General features: G+C 44.4%; 1 protein-coding gene across 1 annotated transcript in view; it reads right to left on the bottom strand.

Moving 5' to 3' along the window:
* Positions 1 to 16,670, bottom strand: part of mmp24 (matrix metallopeptidase 24) — a 37,635-nt gene that overhangs the window by 3,687 nt on the left and 17,278 nt on the right. Inside the window, exons 6-9 of the mRNA XM_053447673.1 lie at positions 8,759 to 8,920; positions 7,540 to 7,754; positions 3,696 to 3,834; positions 1,808 to 2,074 (exon numbers count right to left, since the gene is read on the bottom strand). Coding sequence (XP_053303648.1) covers positions 1,808 to 2,074; positions 3,696 to 3,834; positions 7,540 to 7,754; positions 8,759 to 8,920 — 783 coding nt within the window. The remainder of the gene's footprint in view (positions 1 to 1,807; positions 2,075 to 3,695; positions 3,835 to 7,539; positions 7,755 to 8,758; positions 8,921 to 16,670) is intronic.

Genomic DNA, 16,670 nt, shown 5'->3' with positions numbered 1-16,670 from the left:
GAAAATAAAGGAACCCACAGAGAGATCCCTGGTTTTCTTTGTTCGTTACGACCTTTCTACCCACGCACGTACCAGACGAGCTTCACTCAGCTGCGTGGCGTACGTCAGAATCACTTCCTGAGACCACATTTCACAATTCAATCGTCCGGGAAGTTACAGGGAGTCGGGTGAACAACACTCTTGATATATTCAGATCTAAGAACTCGCAGCACTGCCCGGATGCTTGAGGTTAAATATCTCAAATATCACAGGAAAACAAGGAAACATTCAGTGACTGAGCTCAAGTGGAAAACGTCTTCAGTGTCCTCAGCTCCCCGCGGTGCAGAATCTCATTAGAGGCAATAACATTTCTACTGTGACTCAGGGTTTCTCTGCAGCTTCAGAGCTTTGGTCCCAGTAGTTTTTTTTATTGAAGGACAATATTGTGGGACGCCTGAGAGACGGAGCTGTGGGACAAACGGGACAGTGTGTGTGAGAGAGATAGAGAAGGAGGGAGGAGGAGGAGAGAGGAAGGAGAATACCTTAGTGAATAAAATACAGAGAGAGAGAGAGAGAGAGAGAGAGAGAGAGAGAGAGAGAGAGAGAGAGAGAGGGAGACACTGCACACAGCTCATCAACAGAAACCCCAGAAGGTTTCTCCTGATGTCCACATCCTTGTCTGCTTCATCACCTCCAAACAGCCAAAATGAAACACACACACACACACACACACACACACACACACACACACACACACACACACACACACACACACACACACACACACACACACACACACACACACACACACACACACACACACACACACACACACACACACACACACTCAATTCCCTCTGGGAGGAAGCCATGAGGTCACGAGGTCTCAGCTCAACAAGCAGAAGTGATGAGTGGCGGTTGTCTCCGGGGACAGACGACACACTGACTCTCAGAGGCGTCTTCGCTCGCGGCTCTTTTACACTTTTGCAGCGTAAACACTGAACGAAGAGAGAAACTCATTCATGGAGGAGGACGAGCTGCAGAATGGAGTGAACTAGCAAGAGGGCAAAACAAACAGTGAGGCATTCAATTTTTAATTTATGATCGTTAAGGTCTTGAACTTCTATGTAAAGAGCAGTGAGATAATGACTGTTATCATTTGGCGCTTTACAAATGCAATCGTATTGAATTTAATTTAACAGTTAAAGACAAATGCAGCATTACTTAACGTCCTGCCACAAGGGGACGTCTCAGTCATACAATAACAAAAGAAGTCCAGTAACAACAGTGAATAAAGCAGCTTCCTGTTACACTCAGGGTTTCTCTGACTCGTCTCTGATTGGCTGAGAGTCGAGCTGCCGCTCACGTTTGCTCGGCTTATTTTTCTGAAAACTTCAGATCCAGACATCTGACGACTAAAATCCTGAGTGAAAACCACCAAGATCTAAAAAGTGTATCATAAAAATGTGAGTTCAAACTGGATTCAAAAACAGTTTTGACTCTTCCGATAAAGGGAAACTGACAAATGCACAGGGAGGATATGACGCCTCCTTCATTACATGTCATTTAGCTGACCCTTTTGTCCAAAGCGACTTACATTTTTAGAACACTCAGCATTTATGAGGGGCCATTTAGGGGTTCAGTATCTTGCTAAGGACACTTAGGCATGCAGATGGGATAGAGTGGGATTTGAACCGGCAACCTTCTTGTTGCAGAACACCCGCTCTATCCCCTAGGCCACGCTCTCCAGGAGACTGAATGAAACGCAGCGCTAACTTGATAATACAGATTTCTCCAGGTGAGGTTAGCAAGTGTCTGAGAAACTCACAGCCTTCTCTGCTGATGAAGGCCCCCTGCGGAGCGTCCGGTACTCCCTTCCACACGGTGATGGGTTTGGGGTACCCGGGGTCAGCGGTGCGCTTCTCCTCGTTGTAGCGCCAGTACTGGTCCCCTTTGAAGAAGTAGGTCTTCCCCACCGGCTCCCAGCGCAGCGCCGTGTCGATGCCGTCTTTGGGGAGGCAGCTGCCCAGCTCCACCAGCCCGTGAGGGTAACCCGGCTCGGCCGTGACCTCCTTAAACACCCAGTACTTATCACCTGGAAGACGTGAGGAGACAACGGTCAGAATGGGAACAATCACTCATATTGAAACCTGTGTTTTCAATGCTTCACACGCTGCAGAGATGTGACTCCTGACATCTGAGCTGAACCCTGGGATTCAGGAGGTGAAATCAGTCATTCTCCTCCTCCGCTGAAAACAATACATTCCAAAGCTCAGAGGATCTATTGAGCAGAAAACGTAGACAATTTGAGTTTAGACTAAAATGTCCTTTGTGTTTCCACTGATTGTTTCCAGGTAGAAAGTTTCAAACTAAAAGGATGTTGAAGTCTCTGATACGACTCGATACGAGATGACGTCACTCTCCGTTAATAACGACTCTATTCTCGTAATCTCAGATTTATTTTCCCTAAAGTGGCCCCTACACTCCATCATAGTGTCGAGACTTGAACTCCAAAAAATTGATTCAAATAAAAAAAGTCCCCTGTCGGCATCTGAAGCCGGAGTGTCTTATCGCTCCTGGGTCAACGTGTGGAGCAGCTTTTATGCTACGTGATTATGTGCTTTATATCCAACAAATGTCTGCAAGACAAATCATCATCTGTGTGTGTGTGTGTGTGTGTGTGTGTGTGTGTGTGTGTGTGTGTGTGTGTGTGTGTGTGTGTGTGTGTGTGTGTGTGTGTGTGTGTGTGTGTGTGTGTGTGTGTGTGTGGGAGCGAGTCGGCAGCTGAGAGACCAAAGCTATTAATACCTGCTGCTGGCTGCCTGCGATAGGACGTTGTCAGAAGATGTTGGAGTGTTTGTGTGTGACGGTGTGTGTGTGTGTGTGTGGGTGTGTGTGTGTGTGTGTGTGTGTGATATAGAGAAAGAGTGAGAGAGAGTGAGAGAGATGGAAACAGGGAGGGGGGGGGGGGGGACTCCGCAGTAAGCAGGGCGGAGGATGACCGAGGTTTCATCCCAGTCGACTGAGATTCTGTTACTTTGAGCTGGGAGCTTCCCTCTGCATCGACATTCTCTATTTCACACTTTAATAAATCGAGTTGGAGTTTGCGTGAAATCAGCAGAATTTTTTGAAAACTAAATTTTGCATACATGTGTTAAAGAAACTTCCCTGGAGTATAAAGTCATTAAAAGCCTTTAATTAATGGTTTTATAAAAGATGAATCAATCATTTTACTGATATAAAACATCTTCAGAACTCAAATATAACACACTGCATATCTGTGGGTAAATCAAGAGCAGGGGGAAAGTTTCATCTGAACGTGTGAACCCACAACTTGGGAAATCTGAACTCACCACGACCAACGTGTCGCATCTTACATCATATCACTACGCCAATGTTAAACATCAGTCATGTCACATGCATAAAGTTCCAGATTAAAATCAAAGAGCAGAATACAATAATATATGAACATAATCACCATTAATTGTTTCCTATTGTTTGTCTTCAGTTCATTTGTAAGGCACCTTGTAACTTTGTTTTGAAAAGTGATTATTATTCATTTAAATTATGTAAAACAGAAACATGCACAAAAAAAAACTCCACAAAAACGAACTCATCTTACACCAAAACAATCTGATCCCTAACATTGTCCTGGTCAGGCCCCAGTTTGACGAACAGAACTGAGGTTTCCAGTTTGGTCCATGATGGTTTCGTACCTTTGAAGAAGACGAACTTGCCGTCAGATCTCTCGTAGGCGGCGTCGATGCGGGGGGGCAGGCCTTTCCAGAACTGATCGATCTGCATGGGGTAGCCCTCCTGCACCTTGTTGTTCCTCAGGCGCCAAAACCACCGGTCCTAGAACAGAATGAGGTCAGAGACTCAGTATCAACAGCGACTCTGTCCAGAACCGCTCAGGCAGCCTCATTCAACAAAGGTCCAAATGAGTCACAGACGTTTAGAGACGTTTCTGAATCCCTGAGTTACTGCAGGTTTGTAATGAGTCGGATTTCATGAGGTTGTTGTAACTCGGTGGACGTGGGCGCACATGCACAACCCCCGAAGTTCACCATCAATAGATGCTGACCTGCCGCCAAAGAAAAGAATAAAGTGTGATTGTTGTAGCTCATAAGCAAGATTTTTAACGATGGCAGAGCTGCTGCTCGTTACACAGCTGTGGCCAAGTATAGCATCAGTATCTTTAATTCATAATACGTGTTTGATGTCGAAGTCTCTTCAGCCGACCTGTGACCCTTCACATGTAGAAGCTCTCATCAAAATTTTAAATCCTCTGCTTTTAACGGCTGATGGAGGCGATTGCTAAACCACTTTTAGATTTGAGCCACCTTCACCCTCACCCCCTCTCCTCCACCTTCTGCAAACCTGGTCTTTGCACTAAACCTACTATTTCCATACCTCTTCAATAAAACCAGCTCCTCTGTGGTCAGGCCGAATTTCCAGCTCCTCTGTGGCCTGTTTCAATTGTGGGGTTCCTCAAGGTATCATCCTTGGCCCACTGCTATTCCCAGTACACATGCTCCCTCTCTGTCAGATCATTGAAACTGGGTATCTATCTCTTACGCAGATGACACACAGCTCTATGTTGCTATGTACGCAGCAGCCTTAATAATCTATTTGCTAGAATATGGTTATCCCAGAGGTTTTCCTAAGATGATGCATTTACACGACCAAAAAACAGGTCACAGTGACCTTGACCTTCAACCACCAACATGAAATCCATTCACCCTTGAGTCAAAGTGAATGTTGGAGCCAAATGTGAGGAAATTCCCTCAAGGAGATTGTGAGACATCGTGTTCACAAGAATGAAGAAGCAAGGGGTAACCAGGAAGACCAGGAGGACAGAATGGACCCAGAGAAGAGACAGGGTTTAAAAGGACAGAAGACAAAGATAAGAGAAGTGAAGGAAGGTGAGAGGAGAAAGAAAGAGAAGCAGGAGGAGAGAGATGGAGAGAAAAAAGAGAGGAAGAGGAGGAGAGGAAGGCAAAGCATCAATCTTAGCTCCTCATCATTTGGCTTCAGTGAATCTAGGACAAAGCCTGGTCCCCACAGAGACACAGCCCCCCCCCCCCCCCTCTCCCCCATACACACACACGTCTTTTCATGTTGACCTTAAACTAAACCTAATTCTTTCCTGAGCACTAAATCCAAGTTTTCTAAATCAAAATGTCTGCACAACGATGGTAAAGATGTACACACCCACACACACACCCACACAAACACACACAAACACAAACACACACACACACACACACACACACACACACACACACACACACACACACACACACACACTCCGTCTCAATTGATCCGACTTCATCCTCTGGCCACTAATGCTTTTCTGCCTGAACAGAAGAAAATCGATGCTTCACATCCAGTGAAAGAAGCCATTAGCGTTTCTCACCGTGGAAACATCCCATAATGAGTGTCTCTTCAGAAACGCCCACTGGCTCTTAATGCTCTGTGGCCTAACGTGCCCTCGTCCAGAGCTGAGAAGGAGATCACTGATGATGATGATGATGATGATGACGAAGCTGCTGTCCCTTGTATTTGTCTCGTTTGTCTGGATCCGTCTTCCTCAACCTCTCGTCACAACACAGAGTGACATCATCAAGCTACGTTAGCCAATCAAATCCCATATCTGCCAGTAAAAGTGTCCATATCCTGAGATGGTTGCGTTGTTTAAGGTTTTGTATTTACATTTTAGATTTGTGTTCACTGAACGGTTCTTCAGTCACAGCGATAACCAGAGTTACCTCCAGTTTAACTTTGATTCAAAGTGAAAACTGTGAAAACAACCCAGACCTGAGATATTACGATCCATAGGCCAATGACATGTTCTGTGAGGCCACGGTGACCTTCGACCTTAGGTCACCCAAATGTAATCAGTTAATCCACAAGCCTAAGTGAACATTTGTGCTCAATGTCAAAGGATTCTCTCGAGGCGTTCTGAAGATAAGATGTTCACGAGGCAAAAAGAAGTTTGAACTGTGAGCTCCAAATTCTAATCAGGACCAAAAACATGAATAAGATCACAACGACCTTCACCTTTGACCTCTGGCCACAAAATTCAATTTATGTTTATCTTTGAGTCAGATTCAACAACCCCTAAACACAATATTCTCCAGCCACTAGGTGTCGCCACACAGGTACTGCTGTTGAACTGACTGGAAGAGTGAAGCCAGTTTAGAAAAAACGTGGGTAAAAATAAACCAAAAGGATATGGAGAGTTAAAACTGAGGATGAAACGGTCAGTTCTGCTACAGACGAAGGGTCAGACAGGTAGAGAGGGGGGGTGGGGGGGGGGGGGGGGGTGAGACAGGTGACAGACAAGAAGTGCGTACAGACGAGAGAGAGGCGGGTCTGTGACCTTTTCTAACATTCAGTTTAAAGATCAGAGACATCAAAATGGATTTTTCTTCGACCCCTGCTGCTCAGTGTGCGACTGTCACACACACACACACACACACACACACACACACACACACACACACACACACACACACACACACACACACACACACACACACACACACACACACACACACACATACAGACACACACACACACACACACACACACACACACACACACACGCACACTCACACACGTCTAATACATTAAACAGAGAGCTCTCTCTTCTCTCTTGGTTCCACCATTTTGATGTCTGGTCCCACATGAGCCGATTTGCTATATGTGGACATTCATGGAAAGCTCCTCATGTCGCCCCCTGCTGTTTGCATTCATTCCAACGTCGGGAGAAATTTCTATATCAACATAATGAGCTGTAATATTTCAACCATCCAAGGTAGACTTGCCACAAATGCTCTCGCAGCAGCTCAACACCACCTGACTGTCATTCGCTCGTCGAGAGGAACTTGGTTTGACACCAGATTAACTGGTGTTGTGTAAAGTGTGTTGGTTATATGTCATCACAGTGTTGATCTGGTGACCCTGGAGCTTGATGGTACCGTGTGAGCAGCCCTGGTTTCACCCGAGGATCCTCAGGAGACCAAGAGAGCAGACGATGTTTTATCACAAGTAATCGAACCTCGTGGATCAGAGTGAACGTTACTGAGCAAAGTGGCCGCACACCACTCACTGCCTCACTTAGGTTCCTGCAACTTCCCCACTTACTGAGCAATTAAGCTTTTCCCCAGCGTCCCCCTGAGCTGCATGAGTCACCCTCAGCCGGAGCTGACGCCCATTCATCACCGACAGGGAAAAACATGCAGCCTGAATTTGACAGAGAGTTTTAAGTGCGTTCAGTATTTGTGATTCTTGCGCTGGGTTTAAAGCAACAATAGCAGCGATACAGACGCTAACACAGGCAGCTGCAGAGACTTTAACCTGTTGATACCTCGGCCCCTTTAACCAGGACAACGTGTATAACAATCAACAAATTAATAGAAATACAATCAGTTCTTTTGAAGGTTTTTGTGTTTGTTGCTTCATTTTACTCAATTCACATCCTCGTCTTTTTATTCACTGGTGTCAGTGACTTTTATTCTTCAGTCTTCCTCAGTGGTTTCTACCGTCTCTCACCTTGAAAACAAACATCTCCCGTCTGAAGAAGGCCACGGTGTTGAAGTCGCCGTCACAGATGTTGGGTTTGCCGTTTCCAGGCAGCGCCGGCCGGTCCCCGGGGGGGCGCGCCGGACGGGAATGGCGGTCGTGCTTCCGCTCGGAGGTGGAGTGTGTGCGTCGAGAAGGTAAAGTGGGCAGCGGCCTGGTGGGTTCCAGCATGGCTGTGGGGATACCTGGGACAAAAACAAAACGCATAGATAACTAAATTATTAATTTGCGGGTTTTATGAGACACTGAAGAATATTTTTGAGAAACACACTGAGTCCCACTGAGTTTAGTGTCGTCAACGTCTTTTATGTTGGATCTTCTGAGACGAGGATTAATGGAGAATTCTTCACATGGACATCAGAGACAGAGATAACCCCGAGAACTGTGAGTCTCACTGGATCTAAAAATATGAGCATGATGTTCGGGAGTTGAGATGTTATGACTGCGAGGAGCAGCACGAATTTTGATGCAAATTGTGGCTCACGCTTCACATCTTTCCATTTGCCTCACAGCTTGAAAACCTCTGGTCCAGAGAACTGTGAGGACGCCTGGAGCAGCAGTTTGTGTTTCAGTGTGTTGTCTGATTTAAACTGAAAATAAAAACCTTTGTTTATATATTATTAAATATAAAGTCTGTATTCTACAATAATGCTGGTGACACTTCTAAAATTGTTCTCATCCCTCGTTTAAGAAAATGGACATAGAGTGAACTGACAACACGCCCACGACAGACACCGTCTACAGACCAATCAGAGTCAAGTATAGGTAGACCCCGCCCACGTAGGTGATGACGACAGGACACACGTATGTCAGGAAAAATTATTTCGTGCCTAAATTACAAAGTGAAACCAGAACTAACAGATCAAATGAAACATGGAACAAACACATGAAGCTTCAGAATCTCAGAGAGGAAACGTCCTCAGAGTTTCATGGGGAGTAACTAACACTGACCTGAAATCTGTGTTTGGACAAAATAATTCCCTGCAGATGAATCCTTAGTTCCAGGAGGATCTCAACAAGCCAGACGTGGGCAGAGGGGAGTTGGTGAAATGATTTGTGCACGTAAATGTTAAATGTCTCTAGAACAGGTGCTGCTGAGCAAGTCCACAGGTGTCGGCCATGAACACGGCCCTGACGTGCACGATGTCACCACTTCCTTCACATTAACACAAACAAACGTGTTCCTCACCGTAGATTTTCTGAATCCCCTGCAGGTCATCCAGAGGCAGCTTGAAGTTGTGCGTGTCCATGTACTGGTAGAAAGGAGCCATGATGGCGCTGGGATCGTTGGAGTGCTCCAAACCCAACGCGTGACCCAACTCGTGCACCGCCACCAGGAACAAATCATTACCTGAGGGAGAGAAGATCAGACCAGTAAACACGAGGGTTAAAGAAAGGCTGAGAGGTGGAAGAAGTAAGAGACAGAGAAAACCTTCCACGTCACAGTCACACTTTATAAAGCTTTTTAAAGATCATTGAACAACAGGAATCCGGTGGTGAAGAAGAATGACTTTGTGCTGGTGATGCATTTACCAGAACACCCAAAGCCTCTCAGTGTAAACAACAGAGACGAGTGCAGAGCTGCAGTGTGTGTGTGTGTGTGTGTGTGTGTGTGTGTGTGTGAAGCTGTTGACTCATCAACACAAGAAACTGAAGCGACTGGATCTGCCTGCGAAGCACGAGCCACTTCTTCAAATGACGCCGCTTGACAGGGATTATGTAAGAGTAAGGAAAAAACGCTGGTGCTGCATCCAGCAACATTCAGAGGTTCACACTTATTCACATTTATTTGAAATTCATAATCTGGAAATGGATGAATAATGTGCTGCTGCTGCCTCAGGGGTTTAAAATAAGCCTGTGAGCAAGAAAACAGGCTGAATTGAGAACGATCTGACTTGGTCCTGCTCGTCTGACCGAGTTCCACATGTAGAGGAAGCTGCACAGTTATCAGATTATTTAATTTAATATTCCCCAATCCTTCACCCTGTAAAGTGCTGTTTCACTTGACTATGTTATATGTTACGATGTTATGTTATATGTTATGTTACATAGTATGTTATTTTTCTACACTATGAACAGTCACCATGTACATTCTGCTCCCCCACTCATACAAATACACTTACTTCACATATATTCATTTTATTAAATATTCCCCACTTCCTCACCCTGTAAACTGTTGCTTCATTTGACTTTGATCTGACTATGTTAGATGTTATACACATATTAATATTATTTAATTTAATATTCCCCCATCCTTCACCCTGTAAACTGCATCATCACTTGACTATGTTATATGTTACGATGTTATGTTATATGTTATGTTACATAGTATGTTATTTTTCTATTTTGTAAAGTTGTCTACTGTGTAGATGTTGTCTGCCATGTCATAAGAATTTCACTGCTTCCGATAACGCTGTCATTGGTGCATGTGACAATAAACTTTGATTTGATTTGATTTGATTTGATTTGAGTCAGCTTTGGGAAACAGGTGATGCTGAGCTGCTCATGCTCCTCGTGGCTCCGGGGGTTTCCAGACGGGATCAAACAGAACCCCAAACCGCTGCAGGGCCCAATCAGGTTGTGCGTTCATGTGTTGTAGGAATATTCGAAAAGACTTGTTCCTGACAGGGAAAATTCACATGAAGGCCCCTCAAGGCAGAACAATGACTCAGCAGAACTAAACTCCACCTGCTACTAGAAGACTTTTCCTCTCGGTTCGAAGTGAGTCGTGAATTCTTAAGGTCTGACCAGCTCAGATTAATACATTTCCTCGCCTCAGTAATGGGTTTGACTCTGTTTGAACCTAAATGCAGATCATGATTTTAAATTCTTATCCTCCCATCATTTCAAACACTGTTTAGGCACCGGAACCATTTTAAAAGTTTCGAATAGCAGCGGTATCTGATTCCCAACTCGATTGTAAAGATGGTCAGTGGCAGCATGTCGGACATCTTTTTTCAAAGTCATTCATATCTATAAAAAAATGTTTTTTGGTAGCAGTATCCGAAACATGATTTGGATTTCATATTCACATATAAAATTGCCTTTCCTACTTCTACTCTGTACTTCTTTGCGTTTTCTCTCTGATAATGTGAAGCTGCAGCATTCTTCAACTACTTCACATACTTTAACCAATCAAACATGGAGTCCTTCTGCTTGTTCACGACATTTAAGTTTACATTCAACTTTGAAAAAAAAAATTGGGTATTTTTTCTTGTGCAGTTTTTATAAAAATCTGTTTTGTGTTAGGTTTTTTAGATTTTATAATGTGAGTCTCAGTGTGACTGAGCAGTGACATCCCATCCATCTCCATTCTACTCAGGATAAAATGGAAAAGAAACAAAGCACTTTTTTGCCTGACCTTTTTAAAACAGTGGCAAACAAGTGTCAATACAGGAATGTACGTTAGGGTGCATCAAAAAACAGAGTTTCAGCATATTGATCTGTCTGGGTGCTCAAAGTGTTACCATCCATGCAAAAACACTAAATGCTAAATATTTTTGCGATACGTGGTGATCTAGAGGTGGAACGGCACACAGCCGCATAACTTAGCTATGCTTCCTCATCGTTAGCTAATGCTAGCTAGCTAAAGGTTTTGGAGATCATTTAGGCCTTATTCTATTCTTAACATTTGTTGTGTTCTTCCACACGCAAGAGACTAGAACTAAAATGAGTTAAAAGGAAAGTGTCGTGCAATGTGTCAAGGGGTGAGTAAGGTCAGGCACGAGCCCAATTTTTTCTTCATTCATCAATATTTAGGAGAATAGAAATTACTCTCTCTTTCATCAATTCCCCCAAATGTGTTTTGATATCTGACGGGCATTTATTTGAGTTCTTGTGAGAATTTCGCTCTGACATGCTCCGCGCCCCTCCCTCCTCCTCCTCCTCCTCCTCCTCCTCCTCCACTTGGTGCTCATGCAGCTGAGCACCAACCGGCTGCAGCCACTTCTTCTCTGACCCGCAGCATCAGACAAACAGGTAATGACGGTTTGTGTTCAATCCTCCGACGATGTTTGGTGATAAATGAACCACAACATTAGCGCCACTGAAAACATTACGTCGCAGCTGGTCTGACGTTTCCTAAAAAATAAACAAACAAAAAACTCCGTGATTTCAAAGCCTCGTGCAGCTGTTTACAGACGTTTGTCATGTTTAATGAAGAGAGAGAGGGAGAGAGAGGGAGAGAGAGGGAGAGAGAGACAGACAGACAGACAGACAGATAATTTAAAGGCAGTTTTACTGTTCTACAAATTAGACAAGTTCACTAGTTTTGTTTAATTATTGAATTATCGTAATTATTGAAACGAAAGGTAGGTCTTAAGTTGAGCTACATGACTGGTGAGGTATATTGTGGTATATGACTAGTGTAATGCTGCTTATGCAATATGCTTCAACTCTGTCAGAAAACAGTAAAACAAATGTGTTACAGTACACACACATAGCTTTATAGAGAATATGTAAGTCACTCTTGATAATTATGCACAACATTGATTTATCTCATTTACAAAATGTGCAGCATAATGCCAAAAAAAGAGAGAATCCAAAAACAGAAGCACAGGGAGCTGCAGCAAGCAGCTCAGGGTAGCAGCTCTCTTTTATCTTGGATCAGGTCATCAACTAGTAAAGCAGATGAGGGAGCATCAGTAACCCTACCTGGTCCAGAGGAGCCCATCACTAGCCTGGATGCCAGACGAACTTAGCCCCGCCCACAACATTTTTGGTCGGGCAGTTCGGTCTGGGGTCGCTCCATTGGGAAAAAATGATGGCCCGACCGGGCCAATCAGATTGTCAGGGCGGGCTTTATACGATGATTGACAGATGATCAACGGTGACGTAATCAACCACGTCATCAAAGTGCCCTCGGGTTGAATTCGTTTTCAACAAACATGGCTGCCGCTGGCGAGCTGAGATGTGTAGATGCTGCCATTGAGTCTGTTTTAGAAGACATCGACAGCGCATTCATTTTGAAAGAGGAACACAGAACGTGGAGGCGACGCCAGAGCACCGCGCTAATCCCTATCGCCCCGGCGCTTGGCTGTTCACACCGGACACTGAAGCGACGCTGAACCGCCGGGCAGCGCTAATAATATCACCCGTTGATCCAGTAGATCGCTGCACGGCTTTGTGCCGGTCACACCGGAGGCTGAAGCACCGCGCTGCGCCAAGGCTGCCTCGCGGTGCTTCAGCCTCCGGTGTGACCGGCACAAAGTTTTAACATGGGAGTGGATGGGAGCCAGCTGTTATTTAAGGCTTGGCGCTGCGCTGAAGCGTCGGGTGTGAACCCGGCGTTAGTAAATAACTCACAATGCGTTGCTTAGCATACGTCACATACTACGTTGCTCTGATTGGTTGTAGGTCTATCCAATTGAGCGAAGAGGAATTTTACTTCCTGGTCAGTTGAAACACGCCCCATAATTTTTTCCCAATGGAGCGACTCCAGACCGAACTGCCCGACCAAAAATGTTGTGGGCGGGGCTAAGTTCGTCTGGCATCCAGGCTAGCCCATCACACCACTAACCCTAACATATTATTTGGTTATTTAATATGGCCTTGTTTTGTGTGTTTTTGCCTGTTATTTTCTTTCTTTATTCAAATTGATAATTTGAGTTAGTTTGTTAACAAAAATAAATAAATATAAGTTGAAAATATCCTACTGGGTTTTTATTTATTTATTATTATAATTTTTATTTCATAAATAATTATGGCGATGGGTGCCCTTTTTTGGGGGTTTGAGCACCTGCCCCCCAAAATGTCTGTGCACGTGCCTGAGTAAGGTATTAACCCTTGTGTGGTGTTTGTGTTTTGGTCAGTCAGCCAATGTTCCCAGTGGTTTCTATCAATTCAGAGTCTGACAGTGAGTCAGCCAGCTACGTAAAAAGTTTATCTGCAGCCAGTCCCAAATCCAGGCTAGGCCATCAGCAGCCAACATATGGATATCAAAAAATTATGAAATCGCATGGCTAACAATGTAATGTAATAAGGATGCAACCAGGGCCGACAGGGATAGCAGTGACTCATGTGCAGGACATCAAGACTTCTTACGAACTTTTCATTACGTAAATCATTCTGCACTAATTTGGATGGACAGCGTGTTTTCGTAGAAAGCTGGAATGAGATGGACCAAACCCATTTATTTGCCTACTTTGGGGTTATTATTAGAGATGAGCCGGATACTCGGCTGAAACGAGTATCCGGTACGGATAAAGCACTTTTGCCGAGCACGAGTATTATACGAGTAATACGAGTCAATACCTGTGCTCGGACTGAATGAAAATCCTCACACAGCGTCACAGCGCTCCTCCCCTTCACACACCGCTCTGCTCACTCACTCACAGAACAGCTCTGTCTCTCAGTCACTCAGGTTCGCGGGTCTTTTCCGTTAACGTTTAGGGTTTCTTCAGCTTGAAGTTTGTTTTTATTTCAGTTTGTACCAGTGTTAATTTCGTTGAAGAAAACTATGACGAAAAATATTCGTTAACGACCTTTTTTCCATGACGAAGACGTAACGAAAACGGATCTTTGAAAATAAAAACTACGACTAAATCTATTTTAACTTTCGTTGACGAGACGAGACAAAAATGTTGGTGGTTGACTAAATCACAATAATTTATAACATCATCGTATCAGGCCGTCATGAAGTATCAGGAGCGGGTGAGTGAGTGTGTCTGTGTGTGTGTGTGTGTGTGTGTGTCTGTGTGTCTGTGTGTGCCCCAGATAGCGCACCGGTCCCGAGGATCCGCCCCCCGCCCCGCTCACTCGCTCAGAGAGACACAGTGAGACCAGAGCTCGTTCACATGAAGAAGCCTCTCAGTGTCTCACCGGCTGCTTCTTAACAGTGGAAACAGTGAAAACACCGAGTTTCTCTGGTCTCAGCTGATCAGAGATCAGCGCAGCAGCTTCTTGATCAGAGCAGAAGCTGCAGTTGGTTTGTACCGAGCTTCAGTTTCTGTGTTCGCCTCCAGTCTAACCTGCTCTCACTTTTTGTTTTCACATTTAAAACTAAATATATATTTTTAAGCTATTAGGCTGCAGCTATATGTTTTTATTTATTTCAAAATAGGGTACTTCTTATTTCATACATTTCCCACAAATATGGGGAGGACTCAAATAGCCCTACAAAGTTCTGTGTTTAATTTTATTTAATTTACTCTTTTGAAAGTAAAGGTTGCCGACCCCTGCTATAGACCTTTCTGGTAGGGATATCTAATGGACAACTTTAGTACTGCAAGCTGGACTATTTTGCAGTTTTAGACACAACACAGGGTCCCTGGGCTTGAGAAGGGAAGAAGAGGATTTAATGTGGCTATTAAATGTGAATAAAACTAGACTAAAATGTAATTAGTTTTCGTCGACTAAAACTAGACTAAAACTAAGAAGGACAAAAAAGACTAAATGTGACTAAAACTAATATGCATTTTTAAGACTAAAGGCCTCAGTATGCTTCTCCGAGTCCGTTTCGGAATGACGGACAGACGGATCGGACGGACCCTTTTTGATTTATAGTTCTACGAGCCTTTTTGTTGTGAAAACAATTCACCGCCAGAACAGTAGATGGCGCAAGTGAAGTCGAGCTTAGAGAAGCCTACCTCATGATGTATATAGAAGAAGTCCACGCTGGTTTATTTACGTCCTCCCGGCTCCTCACACACAGTGAACGATGGTAACAGAAAAAGGATGTTGATGACGCGACAGTTTTGCTGAAATAAAGTGACACCCAGCGGGTCATAATGCTTATGTTATCGTGTCTTAACGCAGCGGTTCCCCGGTCTTGTTTCCAAACTGCGTTGGTAATTCAACAGCTGCAACAGCTTGAAGCTACACGGAGGCAGCTAGCTCCCCCCAGCTTCCACACACAGTCAGCACGGACACCCGATACTAGCTACTACTAAGTGTTTGCTTCTAACCTGACGGTGTTTGAGAAACAGTGTCATGAGAGCCGTGGGATTAAAGTCAGCGGGTTTTTGCGCTGTTCCCACCGCAGTTAGCATGGTGGCTAGCCCGCTAGCCCCGTTATCAAAGTTCGTTATAACCGTATGTGACCGTACACACATGCTGTAAGTGCTCTAACCAGCCACCGTCAGCCGGACAACGCCGCTGGCTTAACACACTTGTCACATTAATCATAGAGTCGTAGTTGTGATTTTGGTTTATTGTGATGTAGGGAATGGAACAGGAAGTCTCCATTCCGAAATGCTGGCGTTAGCGGACCAATCACAGCCAAGTGCTATCCGTGGGCTGTCCGTCATTTCGACGTGTAGTTAGAAAAATGAGAGCTGCACGAAAAGCTCTCCGAGGAGCCTCGGAGAGGCACGGAGAGGGCGTTCCACGTTGGAGAGGGCGGTCCTATCTGTCCGTGTCCGTCAAAACGCAGAAGCATACATTGGCCTTAAGACTAAATCAAAAATAGCTGCCAAAATTAACACTGGTTTGTACTTACTTATTAACCAGTAGAGTTCTGTTAAACGTGGGTTCGTTCAGACGTGGTGCTGGTAGAAAGCGACTCGCTTTGCGTCTCTGCCTGTTGGAGATTTTTTTTTTTTTTATTTTAAACAGTTTTGTTTTTTTACTTCACGCATTGAGTGTCTGACTACTCTCTCTCTCTCTCTCTTTCTCTCTCTCTCCCGGTCATTGGAGTTTTTTTTTTTTTTTAAACCGTCAGTTGGCTCTAACCAGTTTTATTTTACTTCACGCACTGAGTGTCTGACTGTGTTGTATTCATTGTTGCAAAACTTGTTCTGTAAATAGTTTGTTTGCTATTGTGATCAAAATCATTGATCTGAAGCTCAATGCTGATGCTGTCCTGTAATAGTTTTCTAATCAGCAATAAATATAACAATTTCTGATCAACCCATATCAATTGTATGCTTAAAATAGCATACTGGTTAAAGCCCCGCCCGTTTCAAGACAACCCGGCCTACTTCCGGGTTAAATCACACCCACTTCCGGGTTAGGCCCAGCCCACTCCGAGTACGGATACGGATACAGATAATTCATATGGTTAACAGATACAGATAATGCTGTACTTGCTCATCCCTAGTTATTATCCTTGCTGGAGTTTTCAAATCCCAAGGGGAATCCAAAGAATCCTTGTGAGATGCAGA

This window comes from Pleuronectes platessa, chromosome 2 (genome assembly GCF_947347685.1).
Source record: "Pleuronectes platessa chromosome 2, fPlePla1.1, whole genome shotgun sequence".
Classification (NCBI taxonomy): Eukaryota; Metazoa; Chordata; class Actinopteri; order Pleuronectiformes; family Pleuronectidae; genus Pleuronectes; species Pleuronectes platessa.
Note: the sequence above shows the minus strand (reverse complement) of the source record. Positions and strands in the feature narration are given on the sequence as shown.